Raw genomic sequence first — 21,460 nt, forward strand, 5'->3', positions numbered from 1 at the left:
CTACTGACAGACAGTTGGGTTATTTCCACCTCTTGGCTATTGTGAATTATGCTGTTATGCATGTGGATGCATGGTCTCACTTTGGAATAAAAGTTATGTTTTTATATTTCTTAAGCCTCTCGTTTGACATTTTTTTTTTCTGCCCCTGCAAGATATTTATACTTTCAAAATAGCTGTAATTTCGACTTTCTCAACATACTGTACTTATGAAAGATGTTCAAGGAGATACTGCCGATGTGGTTGGAGAAATTCAGTGTGGTGGGCTGAGACTTGCTTTTTCCTTTTGTTTTCATTCCTAGGGTTTGCAGTTACAGCGCAGGTGGATGAGCGTCAGCATCTCAGCCGGATATTTATAAGCGACGTTCTTCCCGATGGCCTGGCGTATGGGGAAGGTCCGTGTGGCACACCGTGCCTCTGTTGCCTCTTAATTTGAAACTGTGGAATACAGTCTGGCTAGTGGATGTTTCTTCTTACAGTTTTGTCAGAAAAAAGGTTGCTCCTGGAATTTTAAAGCAAGTAAACGTAAGAGTTTAATTGGAAATGTGACCAAACACAGCGGCTCGCTCCCATAAACCCAGCTGCTCAGGAGGCTGAGGTGGGAGGATGGGAGGATTGCTTGAGCCCAGGAGCCCAAGACCAGCCTGGGAGATAGAGTGAGACTCCTGCCTCCGTAAAAAAGGACAGAGAGAGAGAAAAGAAAGAAAATGCATATGCCTATATATAGAGAGAGCATGTGTGTGTGTGTTTAAAAGAGTAAGTGTATACATATATATAGACAGAGGGAAGGAGGAAGAGTGTGAGACAGACAGGCGGACACGGATGGAACAAAGTTAACATGGGAACACTAGAAAAAACAACGAATGAGTGGTTCTCAGGAGGCTGAGGCACAAGAATCTCTTGGAGCGGGGAGACAGAGGTTGCAGTGAGCTGAGATCTTTCAAACTGTTTCTTCTAATAGTAGCTGTGAGAGAGCTAACATTTGTTTTGCTCTTAGTGGCATCTAAATACTATGCATTTTGGCCCTTTAATTCTTTTTTGTTTTTCTTATTTAAAAGACGAAGTCTTGCTATATAGCCCCAGGCTGGCCTCAAACTCCTGGGCTCAAGTGATCTTCCTATCTCTGCCTCCTGATTAGCTGGGACTACAGGCACCTGCCAGTGTGCCTGGCTGGCACTTTCTTTGAAGAAAGCAACAAACAAAACAGTCCCTACGAGTACATGGTTTGAGTTTGCAGCCTTCTTTCATCTTAAAATATTTCTCACAGTAATCGCTCTCTCTTTTTTCTGTTTCTCCTTCCTTTTTCTCAGGGCTGAGAAAGGGCAATGAGATCATGACCTTAAATGGGGAAGCTGTGTCTGATCTTGACCTTAAGCAGATGGAGGCCCTGTTTTCTGAGAAGAGCGTCGGACTCACTCTGATTGCCCGGCCTCCGGACACAAAAGCAACCCTGTGTACATCCTGGTCAGACAGTGACCTGTTCTCCAGGGACCAGAAGAGTCTGCTGCCCCCTCCTAACCAGTCCCAACTGCTGGAGGAATTCCTGGATAACTTTAAAAAGAATACAGCCAATGGTAAGGCTTTGTTCTGTCTTCCTTCTTAACTGCTGGTATCAACAGCCAATATTTTTAGGCTGTAATTTTGCTTGCAAACTCAGATTATTTAAGCTGTTCAAAGAATGTTTTCTAATTTATTAGATGAACACAGATGCCAACTGGAGTAGATTTTATCAAAATTTCATGTGTTTTAGTAATTATAGCGCTTTCATTAAAATAGAAAATAATTATTTTTGCACAAAATAACATTTAAAAAAAATCGTGGACTCTTTAAAAATCACCCATAATGTTTAGTCTTGTAGTTCCTCTGTGGTTGAAGGCAGATGAAAGCCTGCATAAATGCCAAAGTGGAAAGATTTTTCTTATTTAGTTGAATCTAAGGCACAATCATTTTGCAGTCTTCTGTTGGGCTCTTAGAACAGCCCGTGCATTTCAGTTCAGTTATATCTTTTGTTAAGTACTACTTTATTAATAAACAGCAAACTTTCTTTTTTAAAATTTATTTTTATTTTTTATTTTTTTTGAGACAGAGTCTCACTCTGTCACCCAGGCTGGAGTGCAGTGGCACAATCTCAGCTCACTGCAAGCTCTGTCTCCCAGGTTCAAGAGATTCTCATGCCTTAGCCTCCTGAGTAGCTGAGACTACAAACGTGTACCACCATGCCTCGCTAATTTTTGCATTTTTAGTAGAGGTGGGGTTTCACCATGTTGCCCAGACTGGTCTCAAACTCCTGACCTCAGGTGATCTACCCGCCTCGGTCTCCCAGAGTGCTGGGATTACAGGCATGAGCCACCGTGCCTGGCCAGTAAACAGCAAACTTTTAATGTAGGTCATGAATTTTAAAACTTTGTGAAGGCCTAAAAATGAAAAACTGTGTGCCAGTTTATTTTTCTCACGGTAAGACTTCCATATGAGGAAATCATTTGAAGGTCTGAAGTTTTGAGTTTATCATTCATGTGTATTTCATGTACTGCAGTCAAGTAAATTAGGGGCTCCGGCTAGTACTGAAAACCAGTAGTTTCGCTTTATACCTCTGGAGAGCCCAGGTCAAGCTCCACAGGAGACCAAGTGTGGGGTCTTTTTCCTGGGAAAGCACAGAGCAATTTTTATACTTAATTATGATAATAACGGATTTCCAATTGAAATCTCTGCATGATTACCAAAAATGAATGAAAAAACACCAACGAGAAGTTGTTAGGATTGATTTAATTATAAAGGAAGTTTATTAGGTCATTTTTGGAATTAAAAAATCAGATGGTAAGATTTGTGATTCAATAAGGTATCTCATGCTTTCTCCTCCTCTCTTGGGGCTTTCCTCTAATTTAAAATGCCATTAAATGGACTATTGGCATATAAAAGTGAATGTCATAAAACAAAAATTATGATGGAACTTATTAATTACTTGGGTATATTAGGGCCATCATTTAGCTACCCTGGGCTGCCGTTATGGGCCTGAGTATTCCATATAATACATACATGTGTCCATTTTTTGGATTCATTACTCTTGAGGGATACATTCACTACCTGTGTTATGTCTCTATGTATTTTATCATAATAAGAAATTACCACAGAGGCTATAATACTTTTGGTACTTGCGGGAATGAATTCCTGTAGAAAGTAGAGAAAGGGGCAAATTTACCCTTTTTTTTTTTTTGAGACAGTCTTGCTCTGTCACCCAGGCTGGAGTGCAGTGGCGCAATCTTGGCTTAGTGCAACCTCCACCTCCCGGTTTCTAGTGATTCCCTTGCATCAGCCTCTGAAGTAGCTGGGACTACAGGAACATGCCACCACGCCTGGCTAATTTCTGCATTTTTAATAGAGATGGGGTTTCACCATGTTGGCCAGGCTGGTCTTGAACTCCTGACTTCAAGCGATCCACCCTCCTCAGCCTCCCAAAGTGCTGGGATTACAGGTGTAAGCAACCGCGCCCGGCCGTTTTTCTTTTCTTTTTAAAATTTTTTTTTAAATAGTAAGGATCAAGCAGGTGAGTTAAGCCACTTTTATTTATTTATTTATTTATTTATTTATTTATTTATTTATTGGCAAGGAAACAGAATAAGGAGGCAGTCCTGGATCTGTTAAATAGCTATTCTATTACTCATCTTAGGCAGCCATTCGGACTGTCTAATCCTTTACAACCTATGTCTGTGTGGACAGAGAGCTTAGTTAGCCAGGCAGGCACAGTGCTTGTCCACATCACGTCCTCCTGATGGAACCTTGCAGGTTCTTCCACTACCAGCCTAGTGGGAGCCACTAACCCTTTCCTGGTGTCCTGGCAAGACTGTGCTCTGTGGGTGTGACAGTCTCCCAGGCAGCGCCCCGCCCACCTCTGCCCTGAGCTTTACCATTCCTTCCCTCTCCTAAGCTCCAGGTGGCTGTTCCATAGTGATGTCGCTTGTGCTGGAAAAAACAGCCCCAGCAGACTCCTTCCCCAGACACCACAAACATAGGCTTTTCTTTTTCTTTTCGAGGTAGTTGCGTTGCTTGTGAAGGAAGTTACATGCCTGTGGGCGAACATCTCAGAAGGAAGTCTTCCATTTTGAAGGCTGAGGGGAAAAGAGAATTAGGGTAGGTAGGTGATTAAAAGATAAAAGTGAGAGAAGACCAGCTCTCTCATTCATATGCAACATCTGAATGACAAGAGAAGCCTGTGTTTGTGGAAACTCTGAGAGGTGGCAGGGTAACAAGCATACAGGTTTTGAGTCAGACGTGGGTTCAGGTCCTGGGCTGCCCTATACGGGTTTTGTGACTCACCCAGGGAGTTCTGGGCTTTGGTGGATGCTACCCCAGCCTCTTTACCCTGGTGGAAACGGTTCTGAGGTGCAGTCCACACAGCTCTGCAGATGGGCCCTGGAATGAGCCCCAGCTGTACACAGCAGCCTCGCTTTCACACCTCCCATGGGCTTCCTGCCCTTCCTGCCTCACTGTCCCTACCCCTTCCTTTGGGAATCTCGGGGTCACCTTCCAAATAAACTTCTGTACTCAAGTCCTCGACTCAGACTCTGCTTTTAGGGGAGCCCGAATGAAGATGCTGAGCCTCACTTTTCTCATCCAGAGGATAATGTTTCTCCCCTGCCCCTGTGGTCCCTGTGAGTTTGGGGGAGTTCCTGTCTGTGGCATGTTCAGCCCAGTGTTTCACTTGGCAGCAATTCTGAAAACGTGCTTCTCCTCCTCCCTCTCCTTTGCAGCTTCCTGTTTTATTAAAAATTACCTTGATTTACTTTTGCAATGAATTAGAAAACAGTAATCCCATTTTTTTAACTAAAAAAGTTAAAATTTACGGAAATCAAAAATTTAAATGACTTTGAAAAACAGTTTTTAATACAACTTTGAATTATAACTTAGCAGTGGCCGGCCATTTGAGAGCCTGCCTTTCCCTAAATTTCACTTTCCCTTGGCATTGCTAGAAGGCAACCATGTACTTGAAGGAAAGTTCAGTTTGCTTTTCCAGAGAAGCCAATCCTTTGCTTGCTATAAAAACCAAATGGCTGGCTCTCTGGGAAAGAAGACCTGTTTTTTAAAAATAGAAATTATAAGAATATCAGAAAGTAGATGAAAAGGAAAGCCTTAAGCACTTGTTTGGGCTTATGTTGCCCTTCCAAGCGGAGTATTTATAGCCCCCTGTCGAGCACTTAAAATGTGTGGGGGGCCCTGGGAACAAGCTACACAGAGTTCAGGGCTTTCAGTCATATCCTGAAGTTTACGTTGCTTAACTTTTGTCTCTTGATCAGTTTCAAGTGGGAAAAAAAATCTGTCTCTGTCTATATCTCTATATCTAATGAATCTTTGACTGAAAGAAGTGTTAGTCACAGTGGCAGGTCCCAGGAAGCTAGGGGGTTGCTTGTGGGTTGCTATTAAGGTTCTGCTTTTCTAGAAAAGAAGCATCCTTGCAGTATTTGAGATTCATTGATACTAATAATGTTTAGGAAAATGGGTCTCAAACTTTCTAGTGCCCAAGACTCACCTGCTGAGCTTAATGAAAATGCAGACTCCAGGGTTTTGCTGTCGGTGCACCTCCTGCAAGAGGCTTGGGGCAGTGCAACCCCCCTTCCCCCACCCCGCCCACCTTTTTTTTTTTTTGAGATGAAGTTTTGCTCTTGTTGCCCAGGCTGGAGTGCAATGGTGCAATCTTGGCTCACCGCAACCTCCACCTCCTGGTTCAAGTGATTCTCCTGCCTCAGCCTCCCAAGTAGCTGGGATTACAGGCATGCACCACCACGCCTGGCTAATTTTGTTTAGTAGAGACAAGGTTTCTCCATGTTGGTCAGGCTGGTCTCGAACTCCCAACCTCGGGTGATCTGCCCGCCTCGACCTCCCAAAGTGCTGGGATTACACGCGTGAGTCACTGTGCCCGGCCGCAAGCCCCATTTTTAACTTGCGCAGGTGTGGAAAGCAGCCTTGGAGAGCCAGCCTCTCTAGCCTGCATTGGCTGGAGAGCAGCCCCAGGGCTGGCGTGAGCACTCCCGCTGCCCCTTGGCCATTAGTCTAAAAGAGGTGGCCTGAACTGAGGCAGTAGGACTTACTGCTTCCTGAGGCCTTCTATGCCGAGGTTTTGAGGATGGAATGAGATAATGTGTGCAAAGTTCCCAGCACATGATCTCTGTTGCGCATGTGTGTTCTTAGGAATTGTGTGTCCCAAACCTCCACCATTGTCTTTCCTCGTGCGCTCAGAATGCAGGCAGTCGACTCTTAGCTCACCTCGTTCATTGCTCGGCCCATGCTTGGAAGACAGCATGTTCCATTTGGCAAATCGCTTACACTAGGAAGCAAAGAACTTCCAGCGTTCACCAGCTTCACTCCACTATGCCTGTGATGCTCTGTGAGGAGCGGAAGAGACAGGAATATATGGAGAATTGATGAGGTTCAGTATGAAGTTCCTCTGTTGCCTATGAAATGAGTGACCGTTTGATTTTGCCTTGAAGGGCTTAAATTTCTGTTCTAGTTATTCACAGTGGAGAGAGGAAATGTCCATAGGCTGTATTTGACTTGAGCGGATATACCATCTGTAAAAACTTTTTATGGAGAGAATTAATTTTACCGCTGGAATTCCTCAGAGAGGCCAGTGTTATTTCAGAGCCAACAAGGCAACCATTGAAGGGATTGGATGGGCCAGACCTGTTTATACTGGGATCCTGTTAATGCCATATTTGTGATTTGTGTATGAAAATCCCTTTTCTAGTGTTTGCCATCTTTTGAAACATTCCAGCAGCTTTTAAGAAAGTCTCATTGGGCATAGAGTTCCTGAATAAAGTCTTTCTGTAAACACTGAACTTGTCGCATTAATGAATTCTCCATCTATAAACAGCCATTAATCCTACCTTGTTAGGATTGGAGGTATGTTTAATAGGGGACAAAAATAGAAAAGACCTATGTTCCTCCTTCCATTTAGACGATATAAATCCAACACAGGCTTACCAGATGATGAAGGTAATTGCAGCCTGAGGTTCTTTTTTAGCATCCACGCCCCCTTTGAATCATTCTTTTTTTAAATCGCTGTGAGTAGCGTTGAGTCTCAAGCTAGCAGAAGCCACTTCGATGTAAATTTGCTCTTTGGAATGAATTGCTCTTGGGAATGTATGTGTCCATTATATAGCTTCTCACCAGGGAAAAGCATTATAGAGCCAGCTCTGATGTGGCAAACCCACTTATTTCCTGTTTATGAGAGTGAGGGCATTTTGGCTTCCATAGCCTGTTTAGGATGACTAACAGCATTTAGCTCAGAGAATGCTCTGTTTGTGTGTAAAACTGCTATTAGTGAGTCTGGCTGGCTGATACCCCAGATTTCCAGATGTAAAAACATATTAGTGTTCCTAAAGATGAGTGGTACTTTTTTTTTTTTTTTTAAAATCAGAAAACAATCTGATTGGGAAATACTGGTTTTACCAGGACACAGAATTTTGGTCTCAGAATTACGAGTTTGTTTTGTCTGTGCTGAAGATCGGTTTCATTTCCACCAGTGTGGAAGAGAGCGTGTGGTTTTTAGTGGTGGAAAAAATTAAGATCCTTGGATACTAATTTCCTTATAAAACTTAGTTTTGCTTGATTCTCTTTTTCTTATTCTCAGTCATTTATTTATTCACTTGTATATTTAACAACCTTTTGTTGAATGTCGAAGGTACATAAAGGTGAATTACACATTATTTCATACTCTCAAGAAGCTCATAGTTGAATTGGAAAACACTTGTAAATCCTGGCTCCAAAGAAAAAAAAAATTTGCAGTGAAGAGAATTAGAGGTCAGAGGTGGGATTTCCACTAATTTTTCTGTTTTACAAGAGCAAAGGCACCCAGAAGCAAGGCACAGGGCTCTCAGCATCGGCATCAGAGGACAGTTTCTGGAAGGGTTTGTGTTTGATCTCAGCACTGCAGTTGGACAGGCCGGGGACCTGGAGGTGTGTGGCAGGGGGATTTGGTGGAGGGAAGGGCATTTCACATAGAGCAAGCAAGCTGGAAGACAGAGGCTGCATGTAGAGGTCACGGGAAGAAAGGTTGGAAAGTCTATTGGGGCCAGATTGTAGAAAACCCTGAATTCCAGGAATTTATAACGTATCATTGCATGTATCTGAAAAACCAACTAGCTAATTAACTAACTAATGAATATTGTATTACTACTTCCCCCTGCCTTCTATAAAATATAGAGAACTTGTCTGCTCATTTGATGGCCACTGGAGTGTGTGTGTGACTTGAAAAGCTTGCCCCTGCCTGTCACCTCTCTCATCCCACCACTCTAGCTTCATTCCTTTGGATCTTAAAGTATTGTTGTGTTGAATGATCAGAAGCCCCTTATAAAATAAATACTCAAATGTTTTAGAGGAAAGAGTGAATAAAGGAACCCCTATATGTTCTCTGTAAAACCTAAGTCTTCCTCAGCACTGGGAAGCCATCTCCACTAAAGTGTGGTCCTCACCGGTCCCCTTTAGGGGTGAGGTAGATGGATTAACATCCTGCTGGCCTGTGACAGGGATGGCTGGTGGGGAGGGGACACCCCATGGCAAAGAGGACCAGGCAGTATGAGGGTCAGGAGGAGAGATGTTAAATAAACGTTCCCAGCATTTTGAGTAAAAATCAGTCTTGGCTTTTCTCTCCGAACATTAACTATAAATACAACTTTCAGATAAAAATCTGAAATCTACAGAAGTTCTCTGAAGCACACTGTGTGTGAAATATCTGTTGGCTCTGCCACTTTTGATAGACATTTGAGAGTTTGGGATGCCAGGCAGGTCTCCTATGAAAGTAGAGTGAGCCAGCTCTCTATGAAGCAGTAGTTCTATGAAACTATTGGCTGCCGAGAAGAGGAAACTTTACAGCCTGTTACATAAGGAAAAGGAAAAAAAAAGATCTCACTTTCCTGTCGGTGTTATGAGTACTGGCTGCCAAATGGTGCTTTTTTGTGTTTCTATTTTTTTCCCCCTTCTTTTGTAAGGGGCTTGAAAATGAATTATATTTCTCACTTTATTCCTGCCTATGAAGGAAGCAAGATCATTGGGAAGGACCAAGTATGATAATCTTTTTAGCTCTCATGTTTAGAGATAACTGTATTGTGACACTATCTTCACTTTTTCAGATTGGTAATACATGCGCATGGTACGAAATGCCAGCAGTGTAGAAGGGTAAACGGTGACAGCTAAGTCCCCCTAAGCTACATCGGGCAGTGGTGAAGAGCATGGACACCATCTGATGACCTGGTTCAGGTCCTGGCTCCAGCCTCTCCTACTCACTAGCTGTGTGACCTTGGACAAGTCACTTAACCTGAAAGCTCAGTTTTTCCAACTGTAAAATGGTCTAGGATTTTTGTAGGAGCAACGGACTAGTATTTGGAAAGCACCGGATACTGCCTGGCACATAGTAAAGGCCATGTTAAGTGTTTGTTGAATATGTAGATACATTCCTCCTACCCTGTTCTTAGCCATGCAGTGTCTCTTCCAGAGGTCATCATTGTTCTTAGTGTCTTTCTCATCCTGGCCTGGAGAATTCTAAATATTGGGGAAAATTGGCTGGGCGCGGTGGCTCATGCCTGTAATCCCAGGACTTTGGGAGGCTGAGGCAGGCCAATCATTTGAGCTCAGCAGTTCAAGACCAGCCTGTGCAACATGGTGAAACCCTGTCTTTACTAAAAATACAAAAATTAGCCAGGTGTTGTGGCGCACACCTGTAGTTCAAGCTATCACTCAGGAGGCTGAGGCAGGAGAATCGCTTGAACCCAGGAGGTGGAGGTTGTAGTGAGCCAAGATTGCGCCACTGCATTCCAACCTGGATGACAGAGCGAGACTCTGTCTCATAAAAAACAACAACAACAACAAAAAATTGGGGAAAATAGTGGGGTATTTTTCTGCCTTGTTTTTACTCCATTGTCTTAGTACATGGCTATGGTGGAGAGAATAATGGCCCACCCCAAACATGTCCACATTCGAATCCCCAGAACCTGTGAATATGGCAAAAGGGATTTTAAATTTCAAAAGACTTTGAAGATGTGATTAAGTTAATTATCTTGAGATGGGGGATGGATTTTCATGGATTATGTGGGGGGCCCAGTGTAATCACAGGGGTCTTTACTGGAGGGAGGAGGGTCAGAATCAGAGAAGTAAATGTGATGAGGGAGGGGGAGAGAGTTGACAGCCACGAGCCAAGGAATGCAGGCAGCCTCTAGAATTTGGAAAAGGGATGGAAAGAGTCCTCCCTTACAGCCTCCAGATAGAACACAGCCCTGTGGCCTTAGTCTTCTGATTTTCAGAACTGTAAGGTAATAAACTGAGTTTACATGTCAAGCACCATGTTTGATGGCAGAAATACAAACATGAGAAAAAAAACAACACAGTTCTGGTATTCGGGGTGCTATGGTCTGGAGGCAGATGTGTGTACAGACAGCAGTCATAATCCACTATTGTCATTACTCTAGTTTTACAGTTCTTGGACTTGTCGGTCTCTTTCTGGACGCTTTACTGTTAAAAATTATTGAGGGCCCTAAAGAGCTTTAGTTATGCGGGCCACATCTATATCTATTGATATTGACTGTATTAGAAATGTAAACTGAGCAATGTCCAAAATGTTTGTTTAACATAACAATAGTGGATCCATTTTTATGTAAACGCAATAAACATTCTTTTAATGAAATGTCTCCTCAAACCAAAAAAAAAAAACTTAGTGAGTAGCCTTATTTTACATTTTTGCAAATTTCTTTAATGTGCATCTTAATAGAAGAAAGCTAGATTCTCATATCAGCATCTACATTCAATCTGTTGCAGTGTATTGCTTTGGTGGAAGTTATTTAAAGAAAATTCATTCTTATACAGATACATGTAGTTGGAAAAGGGAGGAGTATTTTGATACTCCTTTCAGACAACTGTGGATATTCTTTCATGTGCTCCCAAACTCAGCAAGTGGCCATTTCTTCAAGGTTGGTTGCAGTGCGGAACCTGAGGCATTATTGGTGGACTTTTCTTATTTGGTAGCATTAAAATTCATTGGCCTATCTTGTACTTGGAATAGATCTTTTACTCATGCGTGATTTCATAACATGCATTGTTTATTTGGAAATATGGAATCACTAAGTTATGTAGATCTTCCAAATGTGGACATTTCATTTCACAGTGTTAAAAATTACTTTCAGGCCAGTCACGGTGGCTCACACCTGTAATCCCAGGATTTTGGGAGGCCGAGGCGGGAGGATGGCTTGAGGCCAGGAGATTGAGACCAGCCTAGGCAATGTAGTGAGATCCTATCTCTACAAAAAATAAAAAATTAGCTGGGCATGGTGGCTTGTGCCTGTAATCCGAGCTACTTAGGAGGCTGAGGTGGGAGGATTGCTTGAGTCTGGGAGGTTGAGGCTTCAGTGAGCTGTGATTGTGCCACTGCACTCAGCCTGGGTGACAGAGCGAGACCTTGTCTCAAAAAAAATGTCACACTCAGATCTCATTGGAAAAGTATTGGGATGATACTGACGGTGGCAGATACAAATTTTCCAAAATTCTGATTTTTGTTGGACAGTTTGAATTATATCTACCAATACCGTCAGGCTCATTTTGTTCATTTTAAAGAAAATGTTTTTTTCTCACCTTTATTTTCCAAGTAAAAATTGTGGTTCTTGAAAAAAACAGTTAGTTCCGCTCCCAACACAGTTGTACATATGTTTTTCCTCAATGCTACGATTGTGCTTGGGTATGCAGCTGATGAGTTGTATGTGTGCTTCCTGAACATGTTCCAAGGGTGGAGATTTAGGAAAATTACCAATTTTTGCTGCTCCATTGAGGACATTCTTAAGTGAAACTGGTGCATTTTTAAATGTAAGAGTGTGGCAATGAAGAGCGCAATGGTGCTGAGCACAGTTTGGTGTTCCTGCCTTATTTGTGCTGAGACAGCAGCAGATGCTTTGCACCATCAGTGCACATGTCCTCAGAGAGCAAAAGGCAAATGACATTTGACATTTTTCTGAAAATAATTTTCAACTTGCGGACTCCTTGGAAGGGTCTTGGTGACCCCAGGAGTCTACAGACCACACCTGGAGAAGGGCTGTTCCAACACATATGGAGCAGCAACACAGAGGAGCAGAAAACTCATGTTCCAGGTTAATCAGGGCCACTCTCCAGGGAGGGTCTCACCTTTGTCAACCCCTAGGGAATGAGAAGGTAGATGAGGGGGCATAGAGCATTCCAGGCGCAGAGAAGCCGGGAGGAGGCCGGGGCTGTCTAGCTGTGGGGAGGTGTGTGAGTAACTCAGATGGTTGGAGACTCAGGTGCAAATGGGGAAGAGGAGAAGGTAGGGTGAGACAGGTGAGCAGGGCCAGGTGACAAAGGGTCCAGGGAGCTGCAAGAAGCCTGGATGTAAAGATCCACAGGGAAAAGATGATCAGGGTATGGTAGGTCAGATTTGTAGGTTAGAAAGACAGGCAGCCCAGGTGCCAGCCAGGGAAGGGCATTGCAGCTGCTGCTAGTCCTCTAAAAGATGACCAAGGGTGGCCAGGCACCAATGGGCTGAGAGGTGGGTGGCACAGCATGGCAGGCAGTCCCTGCCCTTCCCTCCCTCAGAGCACATAGGTAGGAGGAGATACTCTGTCCTCCTTTTTTACAGGGACTCTGTCTTGTATTTGTCACCAATAAATCACTGGGCACATAAGTAGAGTCATTCAACAAATATTTGCTTGAACATTTGAACAAATGAGTAGAGGATATAGGAACAACAAGACTCAGAATATGAGAAAGAAGAAAACCCCAGGTCTTCCTCTTTAAACATTTCAACATTGACATGATTTGGCTGTGTCCCCACCCAAATCTCATCTTGAATTGTAGTTCCCTTAATCTCCATGTGTCATGGGAGGGACCAGGTAGAGGTAATTGAATTATGGGGGCGGTTTCCCCCATGCTGTTCTCATGATAGTGGGTGAGTTCTCATTAGATCTGATCATTTTATAAGGGGCTTCCCCCTTTGCTGGGCACTGATTCTTCTTGCTGCCACCATGTGAAGAAAGACATGTTTGCGTCTCCTTCCACCATGATTGTAAGTTTCCTGAGGCCTCCCCAGCCCTGCGGAACTGTGAGTCAATTAAACCTCTTTATTTTATCTATTACCCAGTCTCAGGTATGTCTTTATTAGCAGTGTGAGAATGGATTAATACAAACATTAACTTTATTTTTCAACAAGATTCTAAGGCTTATGTTATATCTAAAATGTGGCTTATTTAAGGGGTGCAAAATAAAACTTGTAACTAAGAAGGGAGCTGTGGCTTTGTTTATACCTTGAGATTGAATCCGGGTGCAAATAATTTGAGAAGTTTTTGCCTTCAAGGTGGAAAATGAACTTCCATACTTAATCCTGAATTCAGGTACATAAATTAGGTCCATGACATGAGATTTGCATTTTTTTACCCCATGGTAGGTACCCATCACCTGTGAAGATCACACTGAGGCCAAGCTGAGAAACCAGTGATCTCTGGAGAAAAATATTTTTCTCTCATTTTACTTTTCTCTGGTTTATCAAGTATTTAGTTACTGCCTGTTGTGTCAGGCATTGATCTAGGAGGGCTAGAGATAAACAGTGAACACAGCAGGTAAAAAAGCATCCTTGCCCACATGGAGCTTACTTGTATTTTAGTGTGTGGACATACAGAGTAAGTGGGAACCTCACAATTAATAAGTTATATAATGTATTCACAGATGATAAGTGTGACGGAACAAAAATTGATCAGGGTGGGAGGGATGGGGAGTAGGGACCAGGCTGGTTGCAGTTGTGCATAGGGCAGGCCAGTAGTGCTCAGGGAACAATGGACACCTAGGAGCACAGGCTTGTGGGAGGTCAGGGATGGGGCCACGTGGCCCTCAGGGGGCAAAGCCTTCCAGGCTGAGGGAACAATCACATGTGCCCCGATGTGGCCTGTTTTTTGGCAGGTGTGCCTGGAAGGGCAAGGGAAGAGCAGAGCAGTGAGAGGTGAGGCCCAGAGGAAGTGTGAGGCCAGATCAGGCTGACCTCAAAGACCATTGTGAGGTCCATTTATTGGAGGGAAGGGAGAAGCCGTTGCAGAGAAGGAGGAGCAGGGAAGTAGTGACATGATCTGACGAGTGATTGGTAAGGATCACTGAGTGTTGTTGAAAATGGACTGAAGGAGGCAGTGGCGCAACAGAGGCTTTGCCGTCACCCAGGCGAGAGGTGAGGGGGTGGAGTCTGCTTGGGGTGGTGGCAGTGGCAGTAGAGCCAACAGAGCTCGCCCAGAGACTGGAAGGAGAGGGATCAGAGGTGACCCCCAGGTTTTGGCGTGAGCATCCAGAAGGTTGGAGTTTCCATCAGTTAAAATAGGAAGATGGGTGTGGAGCAGCTTTGGGGAACGATGAGGAATTGGTTTGGGAACTCCTTGTGTTTAACTTCTGTTCATGTTGAATATTTCACCTGCTTCCAAAACCGTTTTGAAATGAAAACCCATCTATAAAATTCCATAAGAGGCATCAAAATTAGCAACAGAAAGAGAAAGGGGGGACATTTTAAAAGACATATTGGTCTTTCCTCTAGATTGGATGGTGTTGGGAAGCGGGAGTTACTCAATGATTGGGAATCTTAATAATCTTATCTAGAAGATGCTCTAAATGGTAAATGAATTTACAATGAAAATGTTATCTATAAAATTCCATTAAATTCATCAAAATTAGCAACATAAAGAGAAAGGGAGGAACTTTGAGTGACACGTTACCCCTTTAAAGATGTCCACTCATAGTGTAAGGCAAACACATATTTGTTTATAGGAGAATAAATCAATAGGCTTTGAAATACAAATTGTAGCACATCAATTCCTTTCATTTCAGACAATTTAGTTCTGATCTGTTGTACCTTATAAATTTATTTCTGCCCTACCATACTCAGCTATGATTATTTATAAATTATCCAATCTCATATAAATCCATTTATCTTTTATCCTTTCTTGCATATGGCTGTTAACATCTTTAACATGTCGTGGGAAAATGTGACAAAGTTCAAATTATCCCATTTTGTTACTTGTTGGTAGCTCTGGAAAAGGTTATTTGGAAAAAAGCACATGAAATTGTTAACAAAATTATTGTGTATCTTCTGTTAGGAGCTCTGGCCAGCTGCCCTGGGGAGTGAGCAGGTGCTATTCCACAGTTTCTAGAGCGGCAGGATGCCCCCTCCTTCCAGAAGTCTCCCAGTGGGCTTGCTGCCAAATCTGGACTCCCCAGTGAAGCACTTGGAAACTGCTGAATGAAAGGACATGTGATCCTCCACATTTTAACATTTTTCTTTCCAAACACTAGTTATTTTCTCCTAAATTGCCATTTGTGAATCTAATTCTGTCTTTCATGTTTCAGTTGATGAATGGCCATGCCATTCTTTTGTGAAGTTTAGGCATCTTTGCATAGCAGTATTAACAACATTATTTGAACATTTATTGAATTTTGTCATTATTATTTTATACAAATGATTGAGGAAAAATGGGGGCTGAAAATGTTGATAAGAAGCCTAGCTTTTCTAAGCTTGATTACCCATGACCCCAAAATGCCAGTCACCGGGTGTGTCCAGCCAGCAAGACGTTAGCTCCATATGGATGTTCTTTGACCTTGAATGTATTGGTCTGTTCTCCTGCTGCTAATACAGACATACCCGAGACTGAGTAATTTCTAAAAGAAAGAGGTTTAATTGACTCACAGTTCCGCAGGGCTGGGGAGGCCTCAGAAAACTTACAATCATGGTGGAAAGGGAAGCAAACGTGTCCTTCTTCACATGGCGGCGGCAAGCAGAAGTGCCGACCAAAAGGGGGAAAGCCCCTCGTGAAACCATCAGATCTCGTTTGAACTCGCTGTCACCAGAACAGCATGGAAGTAACCATGCCCAAGATTAAATTACCTCCCACTGGGTCCCTCCCAGGACAGGTGGGGATTATGGGAACTACAATTCAAGATGAGCTTTGGGTGGGAACACAGCCAAACCATATCACTGAGCAAGTCAGTATGTGTTCACTGGGGAAAGGGGAGAAAATTAATACATGTGCTAGGTCTACTTAAAAGGTGCGGCACAAATAGAAGTTTTATCATTTTTTGGGATCTCTGGGAGTAGAAGTTCACAGAACCTGAATACTCACCTTTCATGCTTCTCTTTTACAATTGTAGTCTGTGAGAAGTGTGGGGCTGCTTGCATGTCACACTGGCAGAATCATGGGCTCTTCCTCTTTTGAACTCTGAAGGCATTTTGTCTGTATGCCTGATATGAAAGTTGCCTTGCAATATCGCTCACTGTGTGCCTGTCCTAATTAACCTACTACTGACAATCCCTTGAAAACAGGGACTTTGAAGAGTGTAAAGGATGTTTCAGACACAGCAGCCAGCACAATTCTTGATAAAAATAGCAGGCATTGAGTAAATAGCTATTGAGTGAAAGGAAGGTTGTTAGAAATCTCTTAATGAGGCCGGGCGTGGTGGCTCACGCCTGTAATCCCAGCACTTTGGGAAGCCGAGGCGGTTGGATCGCCTGAGGTCAGGAGTTCGAGACCAGCCTCACCAACATGGAGAAACCCCATCTTTACTAAAAATACAAAATTAGCCAGGCATGGTGGCGCATGCCTGTAATCCCAGCTGCTCGGAAGGCTGAGGCAGGGGAATCACTTGAACCCGGGAGGCAGAGGTTGTGGTGAGCCGAGATAGTGCCACTGCACTCCAGCCTAGACAAGAGCAAACAAGAGCAAATCTCAAAAAAAAAAAAAAAAAAAAAAAAAAATCTCTTAGTGAAAGTTAAGGCAACGTTCTTAAGAATGGATTATGGGGGATAAAAGGAATCCTTGGAACACATCTTGAGGCTTCCATGATTTCTTCTTTATAAATCTGATGCAAGGGAATGGTGCCGAGACTTTCTTGAGCCGAGGTCTCCATCACTGGCACATGTGTGGAGGGCACCCTGGGATGGCCCATGGCTGTGGTGGTGGAGAACCACATGCCCCAGCTCTGGAGTCCTACTGCACATCCTGGGAGTCCACGGAGCCTAGCTGCTGGCTCCCGTCTGTGCTGCTCTGCAATTTTAATGGGCTAATTGGTGCCCATGACAGTTAATTTGCCAGCTAAACCAAAACCACAACTAAAAAAGAACAGTAACTTCTTTTTTTTTTTTTTTTTAATTACAAAAAAAGTTTTTAAGACAGAGTCTCGCTTTGTCACCCAGGCAAATGGTGCGATCTCGGTTCACTGCAACCTCTGCCTCCCAGGTTCAAGTGATTCTCCTGCCTCAGCCTCCTGAGTAGCTGGGACTACAGGCACGCACCACCACACCCAGATAATTTTTGTATTTTTTAAATAGAGACAGGGTTTCACTTTGTTGGCCAGGCTGGTCTCAAACTCCTGACCTCAGGGGATCTGCCTACCTCGGCCTCCCAAAGTGCTGGGATTACAGGTGTGAGCCACCGTGCCCAGCCTGAGAACAGTAACTTCTATATCACCAGTATAGGCCAATAGTGACAGTGAGTTGTGTTTTAATTTGGGGATAGTAACATTTGTAAAAGACTATGGGTCTCAAATAAGGTCTCAAATGGATTCTAGTTCCTGGCTTTTTCGTCTGTGACCGTGGGCAGGTTACTATAACTATTTTCTTGACTCTTAAAACAAGGGATGAGGCAAAACAGTTTAAAATTTTTTCCTTCTCTCTCTGAAATTCTTGTATTTAACGTGATTGAAGTGACAATATAAGAACTACAGGAGTATACATTTCCTCCAAAATTTTATGAAGTGAAAAAAGCAAAGTAATGGATCAAACATTCCATTTTGGTTTTGCAGCCAGTCTCATTCCCTCCTTAAATAGAGTCAGGTCTTGACTGCGGTAGAGAACGTGTTTGTTAAGGGTTCCTAATAATAGCAGGCTGTCTCAATATAAAGTTCACAAAGAACCTTAAAAACATGAATTATCCCTCACATCACCCTGACGGAGCAGAGACGTGTTATTATCATTTTACTTTCACAGCTGGGTAAATCAAGGTATAGAGACACATCAAGCCTCTGGTAGCTTGGACAAGGTCATAGTCAGTGGCACACACAGATAGAACTGTGTCTTCCTGTTTTTCCTTCCATGTAGGGAAAAATGTCTGGATTTTAACTGCTTTTTTTTCCTTTTAAAGATTTATCTATTAATATACATGGAGTAAAGCCCAGTTATAATTTACCTTGCAGTAAAGCAAATTTAGATGTGACCGGATTGCTGATAGTCCTTGTCTTCTCATCTGGATTCTTATCTGAGGGTTGGGACTGATGATCAGAAAGGTCTTGTGATCATCTGGGGCTTTCTCAGTTCAGGGAAAGGTCAGTTATTTACAGTCATAGCTTCACTATCTATTCTTGTTCCTTTTTTGATGGTTCATACAGATTTTCATTAACCTTGCAATCATGTGGCCATATATTTCCTGTGATTTGTTTCTTTGGAACCCTCTTATGGTGGAGTTTTGCTGTTAATTCTAATTTCTCTCCTGTAATATCTACCCTGACTTCCTTATCTTCTTTTTAAAAAATTGAATAGAATTAACATACTATACAATTTACCTTTTACAGTGTACCATTCAGTGGTTTTTAGTATATTCACAAAATTGTGCAACCATCACTACCGTCTAATTCCACAATATTTTTATTCCCTCAAAAAAGAAACCTGACACCCATCAGAAGTCACTCTTCAAGGCCAGGGTCAGTCCCTCACGCCTGTAATCCCAGCACTTTGGGAGGCTGAGGTGGGCGGATCACAAGGTCAAGAGATCGAGACCATCCTGGCCAATGTGGTGAAACCCCGTCTCTACTAAAAATATAAAAATTAGCTGGGCATGGTGGCGCACACCTGTTGTCTCAGCTACTTGGGAGGCTGAGGCAGGAGAATCACTTGAACCCAGGAGGCAGAGGTTGCAGTGAGCCAAGATTGTGCCACTGCACGCCAGCCTGGTGACAGAGCGAGACTCTGTCTCAAAAATAAAATAAATAAACAATAAAATAAATAAATAAAATAAAAATAAAAGAAGAAGTCACTCCTTATCCTCCACCCTCCAACCCCCGCTCCTGGCAACTATGAATCTACTTTCTGTTTCTATGGATTTGCCTATTCTGGGCATTTCATATAAAAATGAAAATACAATGTGTAACCTGTCATGTCTGGCTCCTTTCACTTAGCATAATGTTTTCAAGGTTCATCCATGTTGCAGTATGAATCAACTCTTCATTCCTTTTTATGGCTGAATAATATTCAATTTCACCTTCCTTTATTCCAAGAGAACCGTAGCACTTACTGAAAAGTGTCCTCCAATTTTCTTTTTTCCGTAGAAACTTTCTCTAATAGAATCTCGTGTGTACTTTTTCTAGGTTTCTTCTCAAAGTCTTTAAATAGAACTCCAGCTAAGTAGTTCCTAAGGGCTTTGAACTTAAATTCAACTTTATTAAAATTCTTGGAGTGTTTGAAATACGGTATTGTCTGTTACATGCCTGAAGGTAAGTAAGTGTGGCATTGGGGTGTCCTCCCAGTGCTGGTGGGTGTCCGTTTCCTTGCAGTGCCAAGACCTTGGCTGAAGATCTCTCTCGTCATTGACTGTGTATTTTTCACTGGGGCTCATAAAACCCCATGGGAGGCTCTGCACCTTCTTTCTTTGAGTTAAGCATGCTGCCTCAGTCACTGCCATAGCCTGCCTGGCGAAGGAAGATATGGGTACATCTAAACACTCTTTTTCGTTGTTCTAAGAAGGAGTATTGCAGTCAGTGTGGAGGTGGCTGGCAGCACCTTTCTACTGTGAGAACATCTGCCATGTTCCTTTAAGTATTTTTTCCCACTCTAAGGACATTTATCACAAGACAATTGAAACAGATCCTGGCAGCCTGCTATGAAGAAACATTTACTACCAGCATTTACTTTACTGCTCTCTGTTTATTGCCGGTGTTAGCTTGCATTGTCAAAAACATCACCAATTGGAATGTGACCTCAGGTTAAATGGACTTGGAAGATTTATGAATCTTTCTAGTACAGTATTTGTGCTATAATAGAATTTATTTCTTTGCAAGCTTAACAATAACATTCAGACTGCTGCTTTGAATTTCCCTGACACGAGTCATAACAGTAAAAAAAATGCAAAGTCCCAGATATGGTCAGAAGAGAAGATTGATTTTTATCTATATTAAGAGTAGGTAATAATAAATGGTGATCTCTTTGTTAATGGTGCAGTTTGGGACTTGACTCACCTTTGAATGTGGTCAACTCGAGTTACTTTTTTTTTCCCTCTCAGTTATTTCTGTTATTTCATTTAAATGCTTTGTTTTCATTCTCTTTCACTGACTGATGATCAGAAATATTTGCCTGGATGGCACAGTACAGCTAATGTCATTAGTGAAAGGTGGCACAAACCACTGCATTTTAAAGTAAAAGTATGAGTAAAATTTTGGACAATCTGTGTTACTTAAAAATATGCATTGCTATACAAAGTTTACAAATTTAAATTTATTTAGAAGAAATTGTTTTAAAAGCAAAGTCTCACTCTGTCGCCTAGGCTGGAGTGCAATGGCACAACCACAAGCCACTGCAGCCTCTACCTCCTGGGCTCAAGTGATCCTCCTGCCTCAGCCTCCTGAGTGGCTGGGACTACAGGTGTGCACCACCATACCTGGATAACCTTTTTTTTTTTTTTTTTTAAATAGAGATGGAGTCTTTCCATGTTGCCCAGGCTGGTCTTGTGAACTCCTGACTGCAAGCAATCCTCCTGCCTTGGCCTCCCAAAGTTCTCGGATTATAGGCATGAATCACCCCACTGGCCACAAAGTTAAATTTAAAAGGAGAGATTCTGGCTGGGTGCCATAGCTCACGCCTGTAATCCCAGCACTTTGGGAGGCTGAGGTGGGTGGATCACTCGAGGTTAGGAGTTCGAGACCATCCTGGCCAACATGGCAAAACCCTGTCTCTACTAAAAATACAAAAAAAAAAAAAAATTAGCCAGATGTGGTGGCATGCACCCATAGTTCCAGCTACTCAGGAGGCTGAGGCACGAGAATTACACCTGGGAGGCGGAGGTCGCAGTGAGCTGAGTTCATGCCACTGCACTCCAGCCTGGGTGACAGAGCAAAACTCTGTCTCAAAAAAAAAAAAAAAAAAAAAAAAGGAGAAAGATTTGCAAAGATTTTCTTTGCAAATGTTCAATGTGCTGTTTGTACTGTGATAACTGGCTGTGAGCATTAATGCAGAGTTTTGTAATAGTGGGTGAAGCTTGGAGAACTGAAAAAAAGTCTTAATTTTCTATTTACATAATGCTATTATGCCTCAGCTGGCAGCTTTGATTTACCCAAATTTTAATCTTTTCTTAAAATTACATTTGTACTTTTTTTAAAAAACAAAAGATACATAAAATGAAGGAATTGAATAGGGTAATTTCTGAGTTTCTTTTCTGATCTAAAATTCTTTGATTCTCTATGAGTTTTTCATTTA

At 42.6% G+C, this 21,460-nt stretch overlaps 1 protein-coding gene across 7 annotated transcripts in view; it reads left to right on the forward strand.

The window, feature by feature from the left end:
- TIAM2 (TIAM Rac1 associated GEF 2) overlaps window positions 1-21,460 on the forward strand; it is a 268,214-nt gene that overhangs the window by 192,541 nt on the left and 54,213 nt on the right. For 6 of the 7 annotated variants that reach the window (XM_055391088.2, XM_055391086.2, XM_063707972.1 and 3 more), the window contains 2 exons: window positions 300-392; window positions 1,308-1,571. In XM_055391088.2, the coding sequence (XP_055247063.1) occupies window positions 300-392; window positions 1,308-1,571 (357 nt within the window). Of the gene's footprint in view, window positions 1-299; window positions 393-1,307; window positions 1,572-21,460 lie in introns of those variants that run through there. The other variant, XM_055391092.2, reaches the window with a different exon arrangement.

The sequence above is a fragment of the Gorilla gorilla genome, chromosome 5 (assembly GCF_029281585.2).
Source record: "Gorilla gorilla gorilla isolate KB3781 chromosome 5, NHGRI_mGorGor1-v2.1_pri, whole genome shotgun sequence".
Classification (NCBI taxonomy): Eukaryota; Metazoa; Chordata; class Mammalia; order Primates; family Hominidae; genus Gorilla; species Gorilla gorilla.